The sequence below is a fragment of the Octopus bimaculoides genome, chromosome 9, assembly GCF_046866305.1.
Source record: "Octopus bimaculoides isolate indiv1 chromosome 9, ASM4686630v1, whole genome shotgun sequence".
Lineage (NCBI taxonomy): Eukaryota > Metazoa > Mollusca > Cephalopoda > Octopoda > Octopodidae > Octopus > Octopus bimaculoides.
Genome location: NC_142936.1, coordinates 90,044,088 through 90,071,729, shown reverse-complemented (window position 1 = coordinate 90,071,729; position 27,642 = coordinate 90,044,088). Strand labels below are relative to the sequence as shown.

The 27,642-nt window shown below is 39.8% G+C and overlaps 1 protein-coding gene across 18 annotated transcripts in view; it reads left to right on the top strand.

Annotated features, from left to right (window-relative positions):
- The window catches only part of LOC106869835 (serine/threonine-protein kinase tousled-like 2), a 221,815-nt gene that overhangs the window by 148,455 nt on the left and 45,718 nt on the right, over positions 1-27,642 (top strand). For all 18 annotated transcript variants that reach the window (XM_089358012.1, XM_089358005.1, XM_089358008.1 and 15 more), the window contains one exon: positions 26,635-26,715. In XM_089358012.1, coding sequence (XP_089214138.1) covers positions 26,635-26,715 — 81 coding nt within the window. The remainder of the gene's footprint in view (positions 1-26,634; positions 26,716-27,642) is intronic.

Sequence of the window (27,642 nt, the reverse complement as noted above, 5' to 3'; positions counted from 1 at the left end):
GTGTAATTGCCTTGTTGGGTGGTTCTTTGGAGTGAGTGATATATTAACTTGCTGGCCTCCTATCATAGGCTAAATTCAACCAGCTAGTCAACAACACTAACAACAACAACAGCTGCTGCTGCTGTTACTACTACTACTACTACTATTACTACTACTACTACTACATCAAGAGCAATGACTGCAACAATAAGTTGACCTAAGTGCCGACATGCAAACAGTTGGTGTATTATTGGTATTTCAGTCTTGTGCTCTTCTTCCTATATGTGTGTGAATATATATATATATATGCACAGGAGTGGCTGTGTCGTAAGTAGCTTGCTTACCAACCACATGGTTCCGGGTTCAGTCCCACTGCGTGGCACCTTGGTCAAGTGTCTTCTGCTATAGCCTTGGGCCGACCAAAGCCTTGTGAGTGGATTTGGTAGACGGAAACTGAAAGAAGCCCGTCGTATATATGTATATGTTTGAGTGTCTGTGTTTGTTCACCCACCGTCACTTGACAACCGATGCTGGTGTGTTTACTTCCCCATAACTTAGCAGTCTGGCAAAAGCGAACGATAAAATAAGTACTAGGCTTCCAAAGAATAAGTCACGGGGTCGATTTGCTCAACTAAAGGTGGTGCTGCAGCATGGCTGCAGTCAAATGACTGAAACAAGTAAAAGAATAATATATATTTTCAATATGTGACCGTGCATGTATCATTGGCGATTTTCTTTCTCCGTCTTCCCTTCTTTGGCCTTTTTCTATATTTCTGATGAAGAGCTCCGCTTGAAACGTGAAATCCTCTTTCTTTTCTTTGCTTTCCTGAGTCTTCAATAACTTGTTCCTCGCATTGTTGTTTTTTCTTGCTTGTTCTTGTTTGGATTGTCTATATATGGCAGTAAATAATGGATCCTGAGGAAACTGCATAAAAAATGACGCCAAATTGTGCACCTTACAGTGTGCAGTTGATGCAGTTGAAACACATGTAGGTCCACTGAAGAATGCTGTAAATAACTGTTTAATAACATTTCAGATGTGAAAAATCTCCCTTCTCCTGACCATTATTAATACTATATATACAGGGGGGGGGGGGATATTTGTTATAGGATTCATTAGAATCTGGGCACATCAACACAGAAGAATGTATGCATGTGTATGTTCTTGTTGTTATGTGACCTATGCACAAAGGCAGCATCCTGGCAGAACCATTTTGCACTCTGGACAAAATGCTTTATGACATTTCATCCGTCTTCATGATTTGAGCTCAAATTCCGCCAAGGTCAACTTTGCCTTTCATCCTTTTGGGGGCCCAATAAAAATAAGTTGCAATCAAGTACTGGGGTTAATGCAATCAACCCCCCCCCTCCCCCGCCTCAAAAACTGCTGGCCCTGTACCAAAATTTGAAGCCATTGAGCAGACCTACAATCAAAGACAATCCAGCCATGAAGGTATTGTCATAGTATATCTAGGACTACATTATTTATTGTTCCTATTTAGGTCTTTGGTTAGCATCTCCACCCCCAGGTTAGCCCTGATCCATCCAGCAACCTTATGGTCAAAGATGTTGCAGCCATGTTTATTTAATTTTTTTTATTTCTTTTTGCCAGACTTGGTATTTATTATAACTACATTATATAATGTGTCCTTCGTTCTTTTTTATACTGTTGAGTATATATTTAGGGGAGATCTGGCCTGCTATTTCTAGCAGGTCAAATGACCATTCAGAAGTCCTCTGTGTGTGTGTGTGTGTTTCTCTTGCTGTATCAATCTCTTTGTGTAACTATTTCACATTCTTTAGCAAATTGTAAAATTGGTAAGGCAATAGAGAGGTGGGAGTGGAGATGGAAGAGGGGAGGGTCTGAGAGAGAACGGAAAGAATAGGGGGAGGAGGAGGCAACAGATGATGATGATGATGATGTGTGGGAGGAGGAGGAGGAGGTGGCGTTGAGAGAAGCTGCAATCATGCAGTGAACTTCAGAGGTTGTTCACTGCAAATGCGTGCTTGTGTGCGTGTATGTTTGTCCCTGTGTGTGTTTGTATGTCTGCACTTTGTTCTTCTGCATGTGTGTTACTGCAGGTGTGTGTTTATATTTGTGTTTACTGCATGTGTGTGTCTGTGTGTTTGTGTGTTACTGCGTTTTTGTCTATGTCCATGTGTGTGTATGTGTGTATGTTATCTGCATGTGTTTCTGTGTATATGTTGTTGCATTTTTGTCAGTGTATGTTTCTTGCATGTTTGTGTGTGTGTGTGTGGTTGTATGTGTTTGATGCAAATTGTGTATGTATCTATGTACACTTGTGTTTGTATGTTTATGTAGACGTGTGTATGTTGTTGCATTTTTGTCAGTGTGTTTCCTCAAGGTTTGTGTGTGTGTGTGTGCATGTGTGGTTATGTGTTGATGCAAATTGTGTATGTATATATGTATACTTGTGTGTGTGTGTCTATGTACGTGCGTTGGTGCAAATCATGTATGTGCACATGTGGTTGTATGTGTTGATGCAAATTGTGTATGTACATGTGTGTGGTTGTATGCATTCATGCAAATTGTGTGTGTATACTCGTGTGTATGTGTCTGTGTGCATTGGTGCAAATTGTGTATGTATACGTGTATACTCGTGTGTGTGTGTGTATGCACATTCGTGGAATTTGTGTATGTATATGTGTATAGTTGTGTGTGTGTGTGTCTGTGCATTGGTGCAAATTGTGTATGTACACATGTGCATGTATGTGTATATGTTGTATGTGTTGATGCAAATTGTGTATGTATACTCGGTGCAAATTGTGTATATATATATACGTGTGTGTGTGTGTGTGTGAAAGGAAGAAAGACCCAGCCAAAATGGACACCGTCCCACTCAGGCCGAAACAGGCAAAAGAAAAATTGTGCTGGCTCATTTGGTCTGTTATCAATGGCCACCTGTTAACAACGCCGGCCTTAGCTTCTCCTCCCTTCTGAACCACATGCAACCATTCACTTTTCCCTCCTTACGCCAATGCACTTTGCATATCCTCTTGTGTGCATTTGTTGTTACATCAATGCCTCTTGTGTTATTAGCCAGTTAAACCCCTTTTACTCTCTGTCTCTCTCTTTCCCCTTCTCTCTCCCCCTCTCTCTCTATATATATCTATTTCTCTCTGTCTATCTGTCTGTCTGTTTCTCTCTCTCTCTCTCTGTCCTTCTGTCTGTCTTCCTGTCCCTTTCTCTAGCTCTCTCTCTCTCTCTCTCTCTGTCCTTCTGTCTGTCTTCCTGTCCCTTTCTCTAGCTCTCTCTCTCTCTCTCTGTCCTTCTGTCTGTCTTCCTGTCCCTTTCTCTAGCTCTCTCTCTCTCTCTCTCTCTCTCTATTTTTAACTTCCAGCTTCCTGTTAACTAAGCAATTTTTACACCAACAACACTGTCAGAAGCTTACAAAATCACTATAAACACATACACACACATATGTATGCACACTTATAATCACACACAGTACACTCATACACATAATTTGAAACACATACATGCATACATATATGGTGTTGAACACAGTCTCACACACACACACACACACACACACACACACGCATGCATACACACAGAGTTGCCAAATTACTCTGTCTTGTACACACAAACAAACTGAACTAAATACGTTGTAACACACTTAGGTTAAATAAGCATACACACGCACACACACACACACACACACACACTCATACACATGCATACTACTAAACATGCTGCAAGTCAAAGAAGTCAAGTATCTCTTTATTTGTCACACACACACACACACACACACACACACACACACACACACCTGCTCTATACATACACACACAATTGCTAACCATGCTCTAATTCACTTGATATTTACACTAAGGCTGTATACATGCGTTATATACACTCATCCATGTGTGAGGAACATAAGACGCTCACCCACAAAATTCTGGCACACACATAAGACATAGTAGCTGGGTGTATATATATGTGTGTTGCATGTGTTAAATACACCCTTATATATTGGAGTGGTGAAGAATTTCTATCACAAAACACCCACAGCCAGTGCTAAACATTGTGGTTATATATATATAGATAAATAGCTAGATAGATATGTATATATATAGATATGTATATATATATATATATATATATATATATATATATATATATATATATATGTATATATATATAGATATGTATATATATATAGATATGTATATATATAGATATGTATATATGTATATATATATATATATAAATATATATATATATATATATGTATACATACACACATGTATACATGCATGTATGGAATATTCAAGTGTATGAGAAAGAACAGAGGTGACACACATACGCAAACATACAGACAAATGCACACACACACGTGTGTGTGTGTGTGTGTTCTGGACTGCTGCTGCTATTGTCTGTGCTGTAAATTAAGTGATTGCAGCACTGTTGTATGTGTATGTGTGTGAAGCTGCAGTTAAGATGCATGTCTTTAAAAACATTGCAGTTGTTTAGCTATGATGACATTGTAGCACTACCAATTGTCCTCCTTACCTTTAGGCTGTAGCTTTCCCCCTCTCTCTCTCTCTCTCTCTCTCTTCAATATTTTCATCTGATACCACTACCACCACCACCGCTACCACCACCTCTGCCACCATACTCGGTGCTTTGTGGTTCCAACCTGTGTATTTGTGTGTGGTATAGTGTTAATGTGATGTGTATCCATGTGTTCGTGATGTATTCTGTGTGTGTGTTCCAGTGTGTTGTGGGTGTCTTTGGGTATGTGTTTGTGTGTGTGTGTGTGTGTGTGTGTGTGTTTGTGTGTGTGTGTGTGTGTGTTTTGTGATAAAATATTCCAGAACATCAAAATTGTATTTGAAACACTGGATAAAATAATGTCAGTCACTTCAGTGGTGGGTGTAAGTCTGAATTATTTAGCTACCATTCGTGTGTGTGTGTGTGTATTGGTTTCTTTTGCTCTTGTCTTGACCATTTATCATTGTCATTGAAGGAGAAGGTTAACTGGAAGAAGAAAAAAACAAACAACACAAAAATAGAAAACTAGTAGCATCAACAGGAATAATATTTTATGTGTCCAGCAAGGATATTTCTGTATAACAGTTTTTCCTGTTCCATATAGCATCCAAGTTTGCTCTTAAATAAACCTTATTAACCCCTACCAATTTTAAGGTGGTGACCCTTACAAGAAGTGATGACCTCACAAGCTTCTGTGTAGCTGTTTGACTCTATCCATGGTCTCCCTCAAATAAACCCTGACCATTAAATTGGTGACCACATGAGAAGTGTTGACCACACAAGCTTTTGTACCTTGGTGTTAGGAAGGGCATCCAGTTGTAAAAACCATGCCAAAACAAACCTCACTGGTGCTGATGCCATGTGAAGAGCACTTGGTCCACTCTGTAATGTGGTTGGTGTTAGGAAGAGACCATCCAGCCATAGAAACTGTGCCAGAACAGACAAGTGGAGCCTGGTGTGGCTCTTTACCTTGCTAGGTCCTGTCAAACCATCAAACCCATGCCAGCATGGAAGATGGACGTTAAATGATGATGTTCATGATGAAATCATTACAAAAATTAACTGCAGGAAGCCAACGCATCACTTCATCACTTACCAGTCAGATGAACACAATCCAGATAGACATTATACTCATCAGAAAAAAATGGGATTGATGGTTAATTGTGAATTCTAAGTTTTTCGTTAGTGAAGGCTGTATCCCTCCTTCACTAGTTACTTGTAAATAAAATAGTACAGGAAGGTGTCATATCCAATGACAAGCACAGCATCATCATCATCATCATCATCAACTACTGCAAGGTTGAAGTTGATGTTCTTGAGAGAGGCAAGTACAGAGATATCAAATTGATAAACCAAGCTATAAAGTTACTAGAAGTGTTAAAGTGTGACTAGTTACCGAGGGAATTCGGTTAACTTTTTGGTGTTCAGATTACTCTAAATAACAAAAACTAGAAAGGCAAGCATATTGACTGTGTCATGTAAAAAGCATTGGTACATATAAAGCACTAGTAATACGCACTCGGTACATTCTGTAAAGTGGTTGGCATTAGGAAGGGCATCCAGCTGTAGAAACAGACAATGCCAGAATTGACAGTGGAGCCTGGTGCAGCCCCTGGCCTTACAAGCTGCTGTCAGATTGTCCAACCCATGCCAGCATGGGAAATGGGCATTAAATGATGATGATGAATCAAGTTACTTTAAAATAAAATGTGCATATTTGTTAAAGAAGACCAAGCTTGCTCAGCCCAGTCTTCCTGCAAAGGGTGTGGAAGGGTGGATTCCAGGTGTTCTTTTATTTCATCCTGGGGCAAACTTTGTACTCATCTCTCTTGACAGAACACCTATTCCTGTTCCTCTATCATACATTCACATCTTTTAATACTATACTCCATTCAGTTAACCCATTACCTACCAGTGATCTCGTATGAGATCACTTAAAAATTACAAATTTCGTAATTATCTGTCAATATTTACACATACCTAACCTTTTTGCTATATCTACTAGGTATATTTCTCTGATATTCAAATGAGGTTTGCTAGTTTTTCACTCAATATCTCGCTTATTTCTATTTGAAATGTTATTTTGATCATTCCAGCGTGTTTCTAAGGCTGTTTTATGCTAGAAATCAAAGTTACATAAAAAAATTCCACTTAATAGAAGTATGGGAGGTAATGGGTTAAGGGGTCTCATCTTGTGAGTTACTTGGTGATCTCGCTAGTGTTAGTGCCTCAAAAAAAAAAAAAAAGCACCCAGTACATTCTATAAAAGTGGCTGGCATTAGGCAGGGCATCTAGCTGCAGAAATCATGCGGAAGGAAACATGAGAACTTCATGCAACCCTTTTGGCTTGTTGGTTCCAGCATGGAAAAAGGGGATGTTAAATGTTGTTGAAGTTAGTAAAGGAAGAGGGATACGGGGTATAGCCATTTTACACCCTGTCACACTGGTGGTACTGATAGAGCCCCCCGACAGCCAGCTTGAGGCCTCAACTCTATGGGATCTGGGTTGAATGCTTGCAACAGAATAAATGCTACCAAAGACATTCAGGACGGGGGAGTGATGCAAAGCAGTGTGGTATATAAGGTCTGATACTTAACAATGTTGTTGGTGTTGCATGTAACATTGGTGAACCAGTTTTAGAGAAGTGAAGGAAGAAAAATGTGTTTGTGTAAATGGAGTGGTGTTTATTGTGATGGTTGTTGGTTGTCGTCTACATTTGGAGCTTTGTACATTGAGTTTGAATCCCATCGTAGCAGAATTTGTTTTCCAGCTTTCTTATGTGGATTGAATAAACATTAACCAGGTCCTCATCCTTATCATTGCCAGAGCCCTGTCACTGCATTCTTCTGCTGCAGTGAAATAAAAGCGGTTGTTTTGAGGAGGATGGGTGCACTATAATTGCTCCCTCATGCCCATCTTTCAGTGTGGTGCAATGGGTTCTGTGTGTGTGTGTGAGAGAGAGAGAGAGAGAGAGAAAGAAAGATATAGATAGATAGATAGATAGATAAATTTCTTTATTGGCCACACAGGGCTGAACACAGAGGGGATAAATACAAATGAAGAGCTTTTCTTTTCGAAAATGAAGAAAAGGGGAAAAATAAGTAAAAAAAAAAGTAAAATTCAGATCAAAAAGGATCAGGGGAAAAAAAAAAAGATAGCTAGATGGATGGATGGATGGATAGATAGATAGATAGACAGATAGATAAACAGACAGACAGATAGAGAATCGATCCTGGGACTATAGCTGATATTTTATTTTATCAAACCTGCAAGGATGAAAGACAAATTTGAACTTGACTGGATTTGAAATCAGAAGAGAAATCACAAAACTAAATAGTACAATACATTTGTGCAACACTGTAGCCTTTCTTCCAATTGACCACCATTTGACTGGTCAAGTATATGAGATCAAATATAATCAGCTATCATCTTACTACAAAATTTGCGGCTTTATGACTTTGTTAGAAACCCTTTATTACACAATGTAGTGTGGCATTGAGATCATTACTGCTACATGTTACACACAGAAAACTATTACGTACATACACATGCATGCAACTCACAAATACATATACACCCACATGCATTCATGCTGTCACTTATGCCTATTGTCTCCAACTCTCTCTCTCTCTCTCTCTCTCTCTCTCTCTCGCTTCTTCTTTCTCCTTCTTCTTTTCATTCTCTTTTTATTTCGCTTTATGCTTTCTCTCTTTCTTTCTCTCTATCTTTCATTCTCTCTTTTTAATTTCCCCTTATGCTCTCTCTCCCTCTCTCTCTCTCTTTCTCTCTCTCACATAACTAACAATTATGTCATTAATAACAATATCAATAATAAAACTGCGAGGCAGATATCTGCTAGAGGAGGAAGTTCATTGCATAACAATGTTGCCTGGTCTTAGGCAATGAGGAGATCTCTAGAGACGTGTGTGTGTGTGTGTGTGTGAATTGTGTAATGACAGTGGTGCTGGTCGGTGGTGGTGGTGGTGGTGGTGGTGGTGGTGATGAGGAAGAAGATCAGAATGATGCTGGTTATGGTGATGATGATGATTTTTCTGATGGTTATGATGATGATGATGATGATGGGTGTGATAATTGTCAGCTTTGTCCTCACTCTTTACAAATGCACACACATTACAACATAACATTTTCCCCCAATTCTCACAACTAGTGCACTCTGTGTGTGTGTGTGTGTCCTACATGCTTTCCTGTATGTTCCTCTATGTTTGGTATGTATTTGTATGTATTTATAGATATTGGTGTGTGTGTGTGTGTGTGTGAATGTATTGTAATTGATATTATTGTTGTGTCAGGTATGGAGCTGGCAGAATCATTAGCACGCCAGGCGAAACGCTTAGCGGTATTTCGTCTGCTCTTACGTTCTGAGTTCAAATTCCGCTGAGGTTGACTTTGCCTTTTATCCTCTCAGGGTTGATGAAATTAGTACCAGTTATGCACTGGGGATCAATGTAATCAACCAGTCTCCTCCACTAAATTTCAGGCCTTGTGCCTATAACATAAAGCATTTTATTATTGTTGTGATGTTGCACACCTGTGATCAAATTCACCCCACCATCAATCGTCCAACCGTTTTATATGTCTTAGACTACATTATCCAGTGTCTTTCTTTTCTCGGATAATACGATGTATTCTGAGGGGAATTTGGCTTCTATTTCTAGTACATGCAATGACAACATAGAAGTACATTTATTCTGAGGATGACATTAGGCGTATGTGTACATGGTTTTGTGTCTCTCATGGAGATTCGTAGTTGGATGTGAGTTCGTATCTTCTATCTTTTACTTGTTTCAGCCATTAAACTGTGGCCATGCTGGGGCACTGCATTCAAAGATTTTTAGTTGCATGAATCAACCCTATTACTTTTTTGTTTTTCAAGCCTGGGACTTATTTTATCAGTCTCTTTTGCTGAATTGCTCTGTTATGGAGACCTAAACTCACACACTTGGATATAATATAACAGGCTTCTCTCAGTTTCCATCTATCAAATCTACTCAGAAATCTTTGATCAGCCTGAGGCTATAGTAGAAGACGCTTGCCCAAGGTGTCACAAAGTGGGACTGAACCCAGAACCATGTGGTTAGGAAGCAAACTTCTTACCACAGTCACACACATATGCACCTTTATGGTGCTTGTGTGCATACGTTTGCACAGGGCTGTGAAGTCCTTTAGTCCTGTTTCTGAGAACTATTCCAACTTTTGATGCCATAAGAAATTGCAGCCAGTGCACCCTATAAAGGGTTCGGCATAAAGAAGGGCAGGGCATTCAGGAACCAGTCTATGGAAGCAGTGGCCCGATTAAGAAATGATATGGGCATGATGGTCCATTCAACCCATGCCAGCAGGGAAAGCTGATGTAAAATGATAGTAATGTGTATGTGTGTGCATGCGTCTGTATATAGATATGTATGCATGTGTTTATATATATGGATGAAGGTATATGGATGTTTATACATGTATGTGTGTATGATATATATGTATATGTGTGTGTGTGTGTGTTTAGTCATGTATTCATATGTTTATATATATATGGGGAGGCGCAATGGCCCAGTGGTTAGGGCAGTGGACTTGCAGTCATAGGATCGCTGTTTCGATTCCCAGACTGGGCGTTGTGAGTGTTTATTGAGCGAAAATACCTAAATCTCCATGAGGCTCCGGCAGGGGATGGTAGCGAACCCTGCTGTATTCTTTCACCACAACTTTCTCTCACCCTTTCTTCTTGTTTCTGTTGTACTTGTATTTCAAAGGGGCCAGCCTTGTCACGTGTCTGTGGAGTGCCCAGCCACTTGCACGTTAATTTCATGAGCAGGCTGTTCCGTTGATCGGATCAACTGGAACCCACATCATAACTGACGGAGTGCTACGATATATATATATATATATGTATATGCATGTGTGTGTGTTTAAATATGGGTGTATGTATGTGTGTGTGTCTATATAGATATGTATGCATGTGTTTATATATATGGATGTGTGTATGATATGTGTATATATATGTGAGTGTGAGTGTTTATTCATGTATTCATATATATATGTTTTTGTGTGTGTGTGTCTACATGTATGTATGTTTATGTATACATGTGTATGGGTGAGTGTGGTAGAATAGGTGCATTGTTTTGTCAAAGGTGAATAAATGGATGGTGTCTCTAAGAGCTACCAGCTGTAAAATCCTGCCTCAAAAAAATGCTCCCTCTCCGCAGCCTATACTGGCATGGGTGGGGATAGGGAACAACAATGTGAATATGTGTACATATGTATGTATAAGTGTATACGTTTGTCAATGTATATATACATGCATATATATATATATATATATATATATATATATATATTCGCTCATTCCTTCTCCTACTTCCCCTCCCCACTCACTCTCAATCTGTGCAATCAGATGCAGTTTCTGTCACTGCTGATAAACTGCTGCACCTCTGTGTGTTCCCATGGTGCAAGTCATGTTTTGGTGTATGCCTGTGTTTGTACATGTATATACATATGCGTGTGAGAGTCTGTATGAATGTATGTGTGTATATTTATTTATACATACATACATATATATATATATACATACACGCACACACACATAGATATATATATGCATGCACACTCTTATACACGTATGTAGGTTGCTAGCATTTCTGCACTTGAATGTCTCTTCATCTCTGTTGTTATCATGCTACATGCACTTTAGCCATTTCTGTCTGGTGCAGCTGCACTATCTACATGCATTCTTGTTGTCTTCCTTTTCCTTATGCACACGACAAACACGTCCTATCTCTTTCTCTCTGTCTTTCTGTCTGCTTACCTCTTTCTCCTATTTCTCTCTCTCTTTTCCTCTCTCTCTGTTTCTCTCTATCAATAACTCTTCCCCCCCTCTCTTTGCGTCTCTGTCTTTTTATCTTTTTCTCAATCTCTATGTTTCAAACTCTCTCTCTTTCTCTCTCTCTCTCATCTTTCCTGTCTCTTTACGTCTGGCTGAGTACCTGAATTCTTTCTTTTTTTCTTTTCCTTTACATGTTCTGAAACACAGGGTGGAAATGGTGTATTTGTGTGTATGTGTGCGTGTGTGTGTATATGTGTGTGTGTGTGTGTGTGTGTGTTCGTGTTTATACATATGCTTATGTGAATGTGTTAGTTTTCTCTATATACCACCATATATATATACCATGTATATACCACCACCATCATCATCATCATCGTTTTAATGTCCACTTTTCCTTGCTCCTATGGATGTACACACATACATACGTGTGTGTATGTGTGTGTGTCTTTATAGATACATGTGTATGTGTTTGTGCATGTTGTTCTCATTGTTCTTGTATGCTTATATGTATGCGTGGGTCAGGTTAGCGTACACTGTGTGTTATCTGTTGCTGAATGTAGTTATGTATGTATGCATGGTCAGGTGTACATGTACGTAGCTGCAGTTAGGTATGCTCATGGTCAGGTGTACATGTGGTAAGACATGTAATGTGTGTCTATACAGTCGGGTGCACATGTAGTGTGTATGTATGTGTGTGTGTGTGTGTGTGTGTGTTCGGGTGTATGTAAATGTGTATGTGTATATATGGTCGGGTGTGTGTAAATATATGTGTGTGTATATAGTCGGGTATGTGTAAATATGTGTGTGTATATATAGTCGGGTGTGTGTAAATGTGTGTATGTATATATAGTTGGGTGTGTGTATATATAGTCGGGTGTGTGTAAATATGTGTGTGTGTGTGTGTATATATATATATATATATAGTCGGGGTATGTAAATGTGTGTATGTAAGTGTGTGTGTGTATAATCAAGTGTATGTGGGTGTATGTAAATGAGTGTGTATATATAGTCAGATGTATGCAAATGTGTGTGTATATATATATATAGTCGGGTGTACATAAATGTGTGTGTGTATATTCAGTCGGGTATATGTAACTGTGTGTGTGTGTGTGTGCTTCTGACTGGGTGTACATATGTGTATGGGTAGGCATGTGATTGCATGTGCGTGTATGTGTGTGTGTATATTCTAGTATATGTATGTGGCAATGTGTATGGGCTTAGTCGGGTGTACAAATATGTTTATGATCAAGTGTATATTTATGTATGGTTGAGGCTCATGTGTGTATGATTGAGTAAACGCACATGTATATACCCAGGTGTACCTCTATGTGTGTGGTCTGGTGTACATGGGTGTATTTAGTCATGTTTAGAGGGGGGGGTGTCCGGGTCTTTTCTCCCCTCTGACATGCTTTACCTCCTCCTGATACATCTCTCTTCAACAGCACCTCCCCTTCACTTCCCCTCCTTCCTCTTCCTCCTACTCTTACAACTACACACACACACACACACACAAGTGCATATATGCACCCTCCTCTCACTGCTACCATGCAGTGGTTTACCTGTGTTTATTAACACACAACCAACCTATTCCAGTTGGCAACACTTGGCTGCAGCTTGCTAATGCATTTCAAACACATCACTAACAACTGCCTTCTCTCCACTGGTGTGTGTGTGTGTGTGTGTGTGTGTAGTTGTGTGTGTGTGTGTGTGTGTGTGTGTGTTCCTATTTCTACACAGCTGATTGTGTGTGTTTGGGTGCTTATGTATGTCTGTTATGTCTGTGTTTGTGGATGTATGCATATGTCATTTTTGCTAGCTCTTCTTACCACCACCACCACCACCACCACTACTACTACTACTACTACTACCACTACCCACCCCACCACCACTACCACTACCACTACTACTACTACCACCACCACCACTACCCACTACACCACCACCACCACCACTACTACTACTACTACTACTACTACTACTGCTGTTGCAGCTGGTTATACTATCATTACCTCAATCACCACTACTCTTATTCTACTATTACTATTACCACCACCACTACTACTGCCACCGCCACCTTTACTATTATTTGGTATTACTATTTTTGATATTGCCTTAACTATTTCTACACCACTACCATTAGCCCCACCCCCCATACTACACCATCACTACTACTTCAGCCACCACCGTCACTGCATCACCACTATATTACTACTACTACTACTACCATCACTGCATCATTACTATACCAACCATTATCACCACTGTACTATCATCATCATCACCATCACCACCACCACCACCACCACATCTACTATTACTACTGTGTAACCCTCCTCCCCGTTAACTCCCTCCCTCCACCCCTTTACTATCGTTCCATCTGTTTTTTGTGAACCTATTCTAGTCTTATGGACCTAACATCTTTTTTGTTGATTATCATGTATATGTGTGTGTGTGTGTTACACATTGACATGCCTACACAGCATACATACACACGCACAAACACACACACACACACACACTCAAACACAACAGTTTTAATGAAGCCAAGAAAATCCAAAGATGTCTTCTTTTTGACAATTGCTTTGGGTGAGTGGATGTGTGTGCGTGTGAACTAGCATATACAGGTGTGTGTGTGTGTACTGGTATATATAGGTTTGTGGGTGTGTGTTTGTTGGTGTCTACAGTTGTGGGTCCATGAAATGTACATGTATGTTCTGATATGTGCTTAGGTGGATGAGTATATGTGAAACGTGTATTTAATTTGCATGTGTGACGATGTACCTGTCATCATCATCATCATCATCATTGTTTTAATGTCCACTTTACTCTGCTTGCATGGGTCAAAGTTTGTTGAGGTAGATTTTGTACAGCCAGATGCCCATCTGGTCACCAACCCTCCCTTGTTTCCAAATATGGTAATATCTCCCTTTGGCCAGATAGGTTTTTGCAAAATGTTGGAAAGGAATAATATTCATTTGCAACAATCACATGATATTAAGACAAGGACAAACAAATACATACATGCACTCATGTACACACATGTACACATCTCTACATACATACATACACACAATCCAGTGGCACGTAAAAGCACCCATTACACTCCCGGAGTGGTTGGCATTAGGAAGGGCAGCCAGCCATAAAAAAAGCATGCCAAATCAGACTGGAGCCTGGTGTAGCCTTCCAGCGTGCCAGCCCTGGTCAAACTGTCCAACCCATGCCAGCATGGACAATGGACGCTAAATGATGATGATGATACATACATACATACACACACACACACACACACATATATATATATATATATATATACATATATGATGGGCATCTTTTAGTTTCCATTTCCAAAATCCACTCACAAGGCTTTGGTTGACCTGGGGCTATAGTAGAAGACATTTGCCCAAGGTGCCTTGCAGTGAGATTGAACCTGAAACCGTGTGACTGTGAAGCAAACCTCTAACAACACTGCCACGCCTATACCTGTAGCTGCACCATTTATGTCTGGAAAGTATGTTTGTGCGTTAGGAAATTTTTTAAAATTTGTTTTTTAGTCAGAAAGGAGAGAGAGCAGTGCTGGTGACTCTTTAAAAGGCCTCTGAGATTGGGTGGAGGAAGGGGTGGAAGTGTGAGGAAGCTATCGTTAGACTGGAGATTTGACCGGGGTGCTTGCAGGCAGAGTATAGTATCTGAAGGTAACAAAGGCAAATGGTGGAGGTGTTAACCCTTTTGTTACCGTATTTATTTTGAGATGCTCTGTGTTTCTTTCAATTGATTTTAGTAAAATAACTTAGTTATCATTCAGCTAGTGTTAGGAACATAGATTGAGACTAAGGTTTGGTAGAAGATTTTAATTCAGAACTTATGAAAACAAGACATTTGGTAGACGGAAACTGAAAGAAGCCCATTGTATACATATATATATATGTTTGTGCGTCTGTGTTTGTCCCCGTCACCATTGCTAGACAACCGATGGTTGTGTGTTTACGTCCCCATAACTTAGCAGTTCGGCAAAAGAGACCGATGGAATAAGTACTAAGCTTACAAAGAATAAGTCTTGGGGTCAATTTGCTTGATTAAAGGTGGTGCTCCAGCATGGCCACAGTCAAATGACTGAAATAAGTAAAAGAATACACACACACACATAAACATGCACACACACACAATGGGTTTCCTTTGAAGAGCCAGAAAATATTTTAGCCCTTCACAGCGCCTAATTCTTTGAGGTCAAACCAATAATGAAAGCCACTACAGCCCTCTCATTTGTTACAACTGCTAAACATACATCGCAACCCTTTAGCATTCAGATTATTTCATCAAACGTAATCCTTATTTATCCAGAGTCTCTTTGAATCTGCCAGGCATTATGTGGTCGCTTCAAGATTTGGTAGATGTGACTGTTAGTCACACAAACTGTTAGAATTAGTCATACAAATTGATCTCAGTGCTAACTTCCAGTGTCATACTTATTCTAACAGTTTATTCTGCTGAACTGGTAAATTGTGGGGGACATAAACAAACACTCCTTTTCAAGTAGTGAGAGGAGAAACACACTCACACATTTTCTCTCTCTCTCTCTCTCTCTCTCTCTATCTCTCTCTCTCTCTCTCTCTCTCTCTCTCTCTCTCCCTCTCTCTCTCTATTTCTCATTCTCTCTCGCCCTCTCCCTCACAGTTTCTGTACAAAATTCATTCACAAGAAATTTCATCAGAACTGTGGAAGAAGAAAGGTTTAACAATTGAATGCCATGATGTCATTTTTAGAATGACATTGTAGGGTAAGTGTAGGAAGCGAAATCTGGTGAGTTTGAGCATAAAAGAGATAGAATGTTCAGACTGGATATGACCAGTTTACATGTGGAAGGATTAAACCGGTGGGCCACACCTTTTTTTTTTTGCTCCACAGGCCAAGGGATCATGTCTAACACAAGACACAAAGTGCACAATATGTGAATCTATTATTACATACCTAATACATGTATAATGCAAGTAATAAATACAGTAGAAATAAAGTTTAAAAATTTATTGTTTCTGTGTAGCCCAGTGCTGGTCTGCAGTCAGGTTTTGAGGACCCCTGGGTTAAACCACATCCAAAGAAAGGTTAACCAACTCCAACGCCATGATGTCATTCACCAGCAAACTGTAACAATGTTATTTCTCTCCTTTTTGTATCTCTACTGCAGTATCTTCTTTCTGCTGTTTAGAGCTGGCTGTTTATATCCTATATCAGTGGTTCCCAAAGCAGGTGGTATTGCTCCCCTGGGGGCAGTGGAAAATTCCAAGGGGTCATTGAAGAAAAGTGGGGCAATGATGGGTAGTGATTCATGTAGCAAGTGGGGCAATAATGGGGTGGTGAATTCATGTAAAAACAAACAAAACAAGAGCACTCAGAGAGCACAAACCTCTGCCAAGTCAACACCAATGTCCTCTCAACGATTAGCCAGAGATGATTTTTAAATGAGAATATCTGAAATAAACTCAATTGCTCTCACTAACGAGAATACTGAAAATGAACCCGACTGCTCGCAAAAATTAAGTTAAAAACAGGAAAAATAATCCTTGTCCGGTTCTGGATCAATCCCAAAATCTGGATCAATCCCAAAATCTAATCAGTTTGTGTCAGTCACGAGGCCAAACATCCCTGAAAGTTTCATCCAAATCCATCCAGCGGTTCTTGAGAATTCTTGTCCACAGGCAAACAAACAAACACGACTGAAAGCAATACTCCTGCCTTCGCTAAGGCGGAGGTAATAATGCGTTCATTAGGTTAAGTTTTATTTGTGAAATACAGTTGCTTTGAATTTACTTCAGAAAGAGGTCTATGTTTGTGATGGTTAGTTGGGGTGAGGGCACTAGGAATGTGGTGGCCTGGATGTCAAGGGGGCAGCAACCTGAAAAGGTTTGGGAACCACTGTCCTGTCTCTACTTGGCCACTCCTGACTCCCTCCTCTCTTCTTCTTGTCACCTCTATCAGGTTTTCCACCCTTGCCCTTTCTCCCACAAGGTTGATCCTCTGCAGTTACCATCCTGTCCATGCTGTTTTCCTGCATACAAGTCAACCTAATATATAGTCTAAATATTCAATCATTTGTCACTGTTGTTGCAAATCCTGCTGCATTCCCAATAGAATCATTGGTCGTCTAAAGTCATCTTGGTATATAAGTTGAGCTATCTTTTTCGGCTATAAATTTTGGTCAGAAAAACTCAACCCTGTACACTGGAAAATATGGCAATTAACAGTGAACATCTCACCAGCCTTTTAAGGGCTGTGTTGGCCCCAGGCACAGCACCTGTATCAGGATCATGCCTATAGAGTTATAAAGGAATGTGTGTGTGTGTGTGCCTCTATTTGTATGCGTCTCTCCTTACACAATTTGCTTATATTTACACAGCCAGACAATATTTTTTCTGCTCTAGGCACAAGGCCCGAAATCTTTGGGGAGGGAGCCAGTCGATTACATTGACCCCACTGTGCAACTGTTACTTAATTTATCGACCCCGAAAGGATGAAAGGCAAAGTCGACCTCAGACACAGCCAAACAATATTGCCACATTTATGCATACTATTAAGCTGTTGATTTATAAAGATCTCCATTAAGTGTGAGAGAGAGAGAAGGGACTTTAGAAATTTGTGTGTGGGAGTTCTCTGTTGTAGTACATGTGGTAGTACTATAAATATTATTATTGTTATTATTTAGCAGTAGTAGTAGGAGCAACAGCAGCAGCATTAACTGTTCCTTTTTGGTAATTTTCAAGGGGTTTTCTGCTCAGTAATATCAGTCGAGGTATCGAGGAGACTGGGGAGACCGGGCAGGCAGTCACTGATTTGCAGTGGTTGTTGTAGGTGGGGCAGAGGAGGAGGAGGAGGAGGAAGAGGCTGGTGTGAAGCTTATTTATGCCTTTCCAAAGTGCATTTAAAGTGTAACCAAAGCAAACTGGTGATGAGGTTGGTGGCGATGTTAAAAATAGTAATGGTGCATCTGCCATTGCTGCTGCTGCTGCTGCTGCTGCTACTACTACTACTACTACTACTACTACTACCACTACTACTAACTAGATCTGGGTCACCTTGCTCTGGTTGTGTGAAGAAATTGTATCAAAGCCTAAATTGATATAAGTCTTCTGCTAGTAGTAGTAGTAGTGGTGGTGGTGATGGTGGAGGAGGAGGAAGCGGTGCCGTAGTTAACTGAACCTGTGTGGCATATTTAGCTGGTTGAAGAAGGTGGAGAGAGAGAGAGAGAGAGAGATAGTTGAGGGAGAGGGGACCTTGGATTGTTTTCTGTTAAGCTTAATGTTTTGTGTATGTGTGTGTGCGTGTATGTATGTGTTTGCTTGTGTGTATCTGTCAAAGTATCTGTATGCATTTCTGTGTTAAGCCTTCCCAAGCATCTCAGTCTTGTTCACTCATCTATTATGCACACATACACACACACACACACAGATGAGATATATGTAGATGAAGAAAGATAGATAGCTATATATATATATATATTTATATATGTATATACACACACACAAACACTTAAAGAGTGAGATACATATATATATATATATATATATATATAAATATCATGTATGTATATGGAGGGAGAGATGCATATATAGATATAGGTATATTGTGTGTGGGTGGGTGCTGGAATGACTATTGTCTATCTGTTTTAAATCTGCTATATTTACCTATAAAATGTGTGGTTTTGAATATCTCTATGAACACAACTGTGTGTGTATGTTAGGGATGACTGTGTTCTTTTTCTGTCAGGATCTGCATGAAGATGTACAGATATAATGTCTGTTTATCATCATTCATATATATATATATATATATATATATATATATATATATATATATATACATGTGTGTGTGTGTACACACACACACAGACGCACGCATAATAAAATAATGTGTATCTTTATATGTTTGGTTATCAGACTTGTCAGGTTGCAGTGTGTTTAATTAAACTGCTAATTGTAAAGTTTCTTTGCGCATGTATGTATGTGTGTGTATATATATATATATATATATATATATATATATATATATATATATACATATATACATGCATACATATATATAAATATGTATCTCTGTGTGTGTGTGTGTGTGTATATATATATATATATATGCATGCACACATACATATATATGGAGATAGTGATCAAGTTTGCCTTGATTTCTCTTATAGTTTTATAGTCACTCCTGATATCATGGACCCAATTCTGGCTGAAGAATTCAAAGTTTAACCCTTTCGTTACCAAACCAGCTGATACCACTTCTGACTCTGTAGTACAAATGTCTTGTTTTCATAAGTTCTGAATTAAAATCTTCCACCAAACCTTAGTCACAATTTATGTCCCTAACACTAGCTGAATGATAGCGCAATTATTTTACTAAATTCTTTGTTATATCGAAAATAATTAAAAGAAACGCAGAGCATCTCAAAATGAATACGGGAACGAAAGGGTTAAGTCAAAATCATTTGAGCACTGGTACATGTTTTCTACAATGAGCATATCCACCTCTCACCTATTGTCTGTATATATATTTATATATGTATATATATATATATATATATTAGTTTGTGTGCTTCTTGTATGTGTCTGTATGCTTATTTATGTCAGAAAGTATGTGCATAATCTGTGGCTGTCTAAATATGTGTATAAATACATCTACGCTTGTATGTGTGTGTGTGGTCTGTCTTCTTGTTCATGACCTTCTCCATACCTGCACATCACATTACATCTAATATCTGTTAGTATATATATATTCTGAGGTGTGAAGTTGTACCTGCGCGTCCCCTCCTGCTCCTCCTCCACTCCCCCCTCACCCCCAGCTACTCAGCTATGGTGGCTGCATTTTCTGTTGACTCTTTCAGAAGCCAGCCATCTATGGCAAAATTCTATAGCATTCATTATCTTGGACTGCAGTTTCTATCCCCCCCTACCCTTCTCTCTCTCTCTTTGTCTCCCTCTACTTTCGCTTGCTCCCACCCCCAACAAATTTGAACTTACCTAAGAGATTATTATTGCTGTTGCTGCTCCTCCCACTACTGCTACTACTACTACTACTGCTGCTGCTACTACTACTACTACTACTACTACTACTACTACTACTACTACCACCACCACCACCACCACCACCACTACTACTACTACTATGTGGTGGTAGTTGTATTAACTTAGTCCTAATCCAGTAGGCCTATGATCAGATACATTCCATTTGTGACCATCCCTTCTTCCGTTCTAACTCTATATTCATTATACAATATCTGTCCTTTTTTTCATTAGGTAGCATGTAATTTGGTGGAAATTTGGCTGTTATTTTCAGCAAGTCAAGTATTCACTTAGAAGTCTTCTCATCAATGATTTCTTGTATCATTTTAGCTCTTATTTGTTTCACTCAATAAATATGTATATATATGTGTATATATATATACATATATATATATATATATATATATATATATATATATATATATATATATAAAATCATCATCATCATCATCATCGTTTGACGTCTGCTTTCCATGCTAGCATGGGTTGGACGAGTTGACTGAGAGGACTAGTGAACCAGATGGCTACATCAGGCTCCAATGTGATTTGGCAGAGTTTCTACAGCTAGATGCCCTTCCTAACGCCAACCACTGCAAGAGTGTAGTGGGTGGTTTTACGTGCCACTGGCACGAAGGCCAGTCAGGCGGTACTGGCAATGGCTACGCTCAAAATGGTGTATTTTACATCCCACCTGCACAGTCCAGTGACACTGGTAACGATCTCGCTCGAATGACTTTTCATGTGCTACCTGCACAAGTGCCAGGAGGGCGACGCTGGTAACGATCACGCTCGAACGGTGCTCTTAGCGCTCTACTGGTACATCTCCATCCATCCTTATTTAATATCCATTTTCCATGCTGGTATAGGTTGGGTGGTTTGACAAGATCTGGAGAGCCAAAGAGCTGCAACAGGCTCCAGTTGTCTGTTTTGGCATGCTTTCTATTGCTGGATGCCATTCCTAACGTCAACCTCTTTATGGAGTGTTCAGGGTGCTTTATTCATACCACTGCCCCCCAGTGTGGTCACCGGGTAACTTGCCAGTCTGGGAAAGAACAGGAAGATGCTCTCCCCACTGTCACCTCGACTAAGTTTGGGAATATTTGCGATGGGGAGGTGGCTTTATGTGAGATGTTGAGAGGCTGAGACGTGATAAAGGGACAAGCACATGTGTCTTGTTATAGAGGAGATACATGGGGACGCTACATTATAGAGGGGTAGGTAGGAGTAGCTGGGAATAAGATAAAGATGGTAGTGATGGGGGTGCGAGGGCAAACTCTCTGGTTACATGAAGCTATATACGGACATACATTCAAACATATATACAGGTGTATATAGATAGGTAAGTATGTATGTATGTATATAAACAGTAGAGCTTGGTGCAGTCCTTTGGCTTACCAGCTCCTGTTAAATCATCCAAACCATGTCAGCCTTGAAAATGGATGTTAAGTGATGATTATATATATATATATGTATATATATATATTGTTGTATTTCACGATGGTCATTTATATACATTTACTTTGAAATGGATGCATCGTGTTCAGTTAGATAATAAATAATAATAATACTCTTACTCTTTACTCTTTTACTTGTTTCAGTCATTTGACTGTGGCCATGCTGGAGCACCGCCTTTAGTCGAGCAAATCGACCCCAGGACTTATTCTACGTTTCTGGACAGAGTGATGATGTGTTGTGTTCAAGAGTGAAGCATTGAATTTCATGTTGCTCCAGTCCACTCACTTGGCAAATAATCTGCTATATCCTGCAACAGACTAGCTTGCCATCGAAGGAAGAAATGTATACGTTACAAATTAGGGGGAACTGACTTTATGAGCCACTGACTGCAGGAGGACCTTTGTGCTTTTTGATTTAGGGTTAGGCTTAAAGATCTTAGCTGTCACCTGCATACAAGTATGACATGGTAGCTTATGCCATGGTTTCACTTGTTTTAAGCGGCTTTGTGGTCACATGCCGATGTAGGTACTCTTTCAACTTCCCTGCTTCTTGTGGAACCTTGAGGATTTGATAGCTGGGGGCAGAAGAGAGAGCAGCCCCACTTGAACATATTTTCCCTTGAGTAAACTGGAGTAACATGAAATAAAGTACCTTGCTGAAGGATACCTGCTGCTCTGGCTAGGAATTGAACCCATAATTTTGCAGTCGTATACCCAACACCCAAACCACAATGCGGCACACACACAAGCACGCGTGTGTATGTATGCATATATATATGTATATGTATATATACACACACACACACACACATATATACATACATGTACATATATACGCACAGGCATGCTTGTGTGGTTAAGAAGCTCACCTAGCAACTACTTGGTTTTGGGTTCAATCCCATAGAATAGCACCTTGGGCAAGTGTCTTCTATGGTCCTGGGTCAACCAACATCTCGTGAGTGAATTTGGTTGACAGAAACTGTGTGGAAAGCTGTGGGGCAGAATCATTAGCACGTTGGGCAAAATGCTTAGTGGTATTTCGTCTACTGCTACTTTCTGAGTTCAAATTCCGCCACGGTCGACTTAGCCTTTCATCCTTTCGGGGTCGATTAAATAAGCACCAGTTACGCACTGGGATCGATGTAATCAACTTTATCCCTTTGTCTGTCCTTGTTTGTCCCCTCTGTGTGTAGCCCCTTGTGGGCAATAAAGAAATAGGAAACTGTGTAGAAAGCTGTTGTGTATATATTAATGCGGGTGTGTTTTAGCATTTCTTTTTATTTTCCCCACAGCTTGATAACCGGTGTTGGTTTGTTTACGTCCCTGTAACATAGAGGTCCGGCAAAAGAGACCAACAGAATATGTACCGGGTGGGGGAGTGATCCATTCGAGAAAAATATTCTTCAAGGCGGTGCCCCAGCATGGCCGCAATCCAACGGCTGAAACAAGTGAAAAGTAAAACACACACACACACACACACACACACACACACAAGTAGTGTGACATTACTTTGCCTCTTTGTGATAACTTCCCTTCCATCATATATAGATTACTGCTATTTCTACTACTACAACTACTACTTCTGTGTTCTCCTTCATTTGCTCCAGTGTAACCCCCCCCCCATCCAAATGCCTTTTAATTATGTCTTCCTATTATCCATATATTTATATCTCCAATTTCTCTTAGCTCTGTACATCTGTGTCTATATGTGTGTATGTGCACGCGTATGTGTATGTGTATAAATTGCTGTGTGTGTATATATATATATATATATATATACATATATATATATATATATCAGAAATAATTATCATCATCACCACTATCATTATCGTCATTATCATCACAATCATCATCATCATCGTCGTCGTTGCCTTTACAGTGTTTGCTCTGGTCTTTCACATTCTGAGTTCAAATTCCGCCAAGGTCGACTTTGCCTTTCATCCTTTCGGGGTGTTAATAAAGTTAAGTGTACCTGTCAAGTACTGAGATGGAGGGCATCAACTAACCAGCCCCTCCCCTCAAAATTGCCCTTGTGAATCTTGTGTCTAAATCAGAAACCTCGATTGCCATCATCATCATCATCACTGTGAACTAATCATGGGATTCATGGCATCACTAACCTCCTCCCTTCAAAGCTGTCTATAGAAGACAGGGTTATTATTATTATTATTATTATTATTATTATTATTATCATTATTATTATTAAGCTGGCAGAATCGTTAGCATACCAGGCAGAATGCTTAGTGGCATGTTGTCTATCTTTACGTTCTGATTTCACATTCCACTGAGGTCAATTTTGCCTTTCATCCTTTTGGAGTCAATAAAAACGATGATGATGAGGAGGAGGAGGATGATGATGATGAAAATAAATTCCAGCTGAGCACTGGGGTCGAAGTAATCGACTTCACCCCTTCTCTGAAATTGCCGGCCTTTTACCAAAATCATTATGATTATTATTATTATTATTATTATTATTATTATTATTATTATTATTATTATAGGTGGTGAGCTGGCAGAAACGTTAGCATCCTGGGCTTAGTGGTATTTCATCTGTCTTTACATTTTGAGTTCAAATTCTGCCGAGGTCAACTTTGCCTTTGATCCTTTCAGGGGTCGATAAATTAAGTACCAGTTGCATACTGAGATTCAATCTAATTGACTGGCCCCTTCCCCACAAAATTTTGGGCCTTGTGCTTAGAGTAGAAAAGAATCATTAGCATGCTGGACATGATAATGCTTCGCTGTATGTCCACCTGTCTTCATGTTCTTGGTTCAAATTTCACTGAGGGCAACTTTGTCTTTCATCCAAAGAAATTGATGACCAGGACTCATTCTTTGTGAGCCTAGTTCCGGAATGACACACTTGATAATGTAGTTTTAAATATATTATCTATGAAATTGTCTCTCTTTCATCCGGGGTGGGGGAAGGGCTCATGTGGGTGGGGTGTGAAAGGATCGGTGGAAACAGGGCTGACATCATGAACACCCTTTTCTTGGCCTCATGTGTGAAATAAAAGACATGGTCACTGTTGGAAAGCTTTTGATCATAGTGGTCATAGCTTTACTGCTGCTACTACTAACTACTACTACTACTACTGTTACTATTACCACCACCACCACCACCACTACTACTACTACTACAACTGCTGCTGCTGCTGCCCTTATCACTCTACTATCTGCTGACAAACAGTATGATCACTGCCATTGTTTGCTACTTGGGACCCTCAACTATTTTCAGACCTGTCTGACCCCCCCCCCCCAGCAGTTAGGAAGTGGGGGTGGGGGGGACTGCAGTGTAAAAATGAACTCCCACATGTCTGACTAATAACTGGCCCAGCAAGCTGGCTTTTGTCAGCAGGAGGTCAGTATGAGGTCACTCAACTATACAACCCCTGCAATTGGAGAGAGTGAGGGGACACCACAACAATAGATTATTACTGCTGACTACACACTCTGTGTGTGTGTGTGTGTGTGGTACTTGCTTATGTTGAGTACACATGCATGATACACACACACACACATACATACATATATATATATATAATCATAAATATATAGGGATTGACAGTAACCTGCTTCTCCAACATACTGAGCTACCCGGCAGAAATTGTTAATTATTAATTTTATTACTAATTGATGATTCCCTGCCCTGCATATCTCTCTCTCTCTCTATATATATATATATATACACATATATATATAAAGAACTTCACTATATTAGATCTGGAACCTACATTGGACTGTGAAACTCTATGCACGTGTGGATAGGTATATAATTTCATAAGCTTGAATATCTATATATATATGTGTTTAGTGATGCATTCATATATATGTACATGTATGAATATGTCCCTGTATAGATACAGGTGTGTCTGTGTGGTAAGAAGCTTGCTTCCCAACCACATGGTTCTGGGTTTAGTCCCACTGCGTGGCCCTTGGTCAAGTGTATTCTACTATAGCCTTGAGCTGACCAAAGCCTTGTGAGTGTATCTGGTTGGTGAAAACTGAAAGAAGCCCATTCTTTTACTTGTTTTAGTCATTTGACTGCGGCCATGCTGGAGCACCACCTTTGGTTGAGCAAATCGACCCCAGGACAAATTCTTTGTAAGCCCAGTACTTATTCTATCAGTCGCTTTTGCCAATTCGCTAAGTTACAGGGACATAAACACACCAACACCTGTTGTCAAGCGGCTATGGGGGACAAACACAGACACAAAGACATGCACACACACATAGGTATATACAATAGGCTTCTTTCAGTTTCCATATGCTGAATCCACTCACGAGGCTTTGGTTGGCCTAGAGTGAAAGTAGAACACACTTGCTCAAGGTGGCACGCAGTGGGACTGAACCCGGAACCATGCGGTTGGGAAGCAACACGATGAAATGAGTGCGTGTGTATGCAGGCATGGCTGTGATGACTGTGTAGTAAAAAGTTTGCTTCCCAACCACATAGTTCCGGGTTCATTCCCTCTGCACAACACCTTGCTGTAGCTCTGGGCCAACCAAGCTTTGTGATTGTATTTGTTCAACTGAAAATAAACCCTTGTCATATGTGTGTCCGTGTGTCCTTATTTTGATGTTTCATGGTAGTTGTGTAACCGTCATACAAGCAGCGTCATTCCTTTACAATATTCTGCCAGAACATGTTTGACCATCGGAGAAGTATTAGTTTGCTTGGACCAAAAAAATCTGCCTTAATAAAACCGTGTCTGTTGTGAGATTTGTCCATGTTGGCATTGATCGTTGTTGTTGTTGTTATGATTGTTCTTAATTCTGTCTCTTTCCTTTCTATTCCAGCAAAGTCAATCCCCTGGTCGAAGTAGTGGTGTCAGTTCAACAGGAGCTAAATCTCCCTCTCCACAAGCAATGCAATATTATGTAAGTACAGTTGTCTCTCACTCTCTCTCTCTCTCTCTCTCTCTCTCTCTCTCTCTCTCTCTCTCTCTCTCTCTCTTCTCTCTCTCTGCCCCCTCCCCTTCTGTCAAATCCCAAGATGGGTTTACAGAGTTCTGTTTCTTGAAATAGTGTTACAGATGCAAATGTGGCTGTGTGGTTAAGAAGCTTGCTTCCCAGTCATGTGGTCCTGGGTTCAGTCCCATAGCATGGCACCTTGCACAAGTGTCTGTTATTATAACCCCAGGCTAACCAAAGCCTTGTGATTAAATGAAGCCTGTCACACACACACACAGTTAGATAAATAGATGTACATTTGTATGTGTATGTATGTATATATGTCCATCCTTGTCTAGACATTATGCGAATGGTTGTAAATGATGATGATGATCATCATCATCATACAAGCAAATCTGGCAAATTATCCCACTCATGACAGCATGGAAAACAGATGTTAGATGGTGGTGGTGGCAGCGACAGCAGTGGTCTGCTTGTCTCTTTGTAAACTGTGGGGGCAAAAAGATATGTTGATCTCTTTAGTGCTTATGTCACAATAAAATACAGTCTGTCAACTCTGTACAGCGAGAGGGTTGTTCCATTTTGTTTAAGACAGGATGGTTTCTTTTGTGATCTTACCATGATTAAAATGCATTCGGTTCATTCTGCAAAATGGTTTCTGTTAAGAAGGACATCCTGCTATAGAAACAGAAACAAAAGGAATCTTTTGAGTGAGATCGGTTGGTGCAGTAAAGCACCATTCAACCCAACCATGCCATACCAGCATGGAAATTAAATGTAACACAATGATGATGGGATGTAAAATATATGTTATTGTTGTTAATGATCATTACATTTGTAGTTGTTGTTGTTCATAAAATGAGATTATTAACCAAAATGTGTTTACGTTTAACC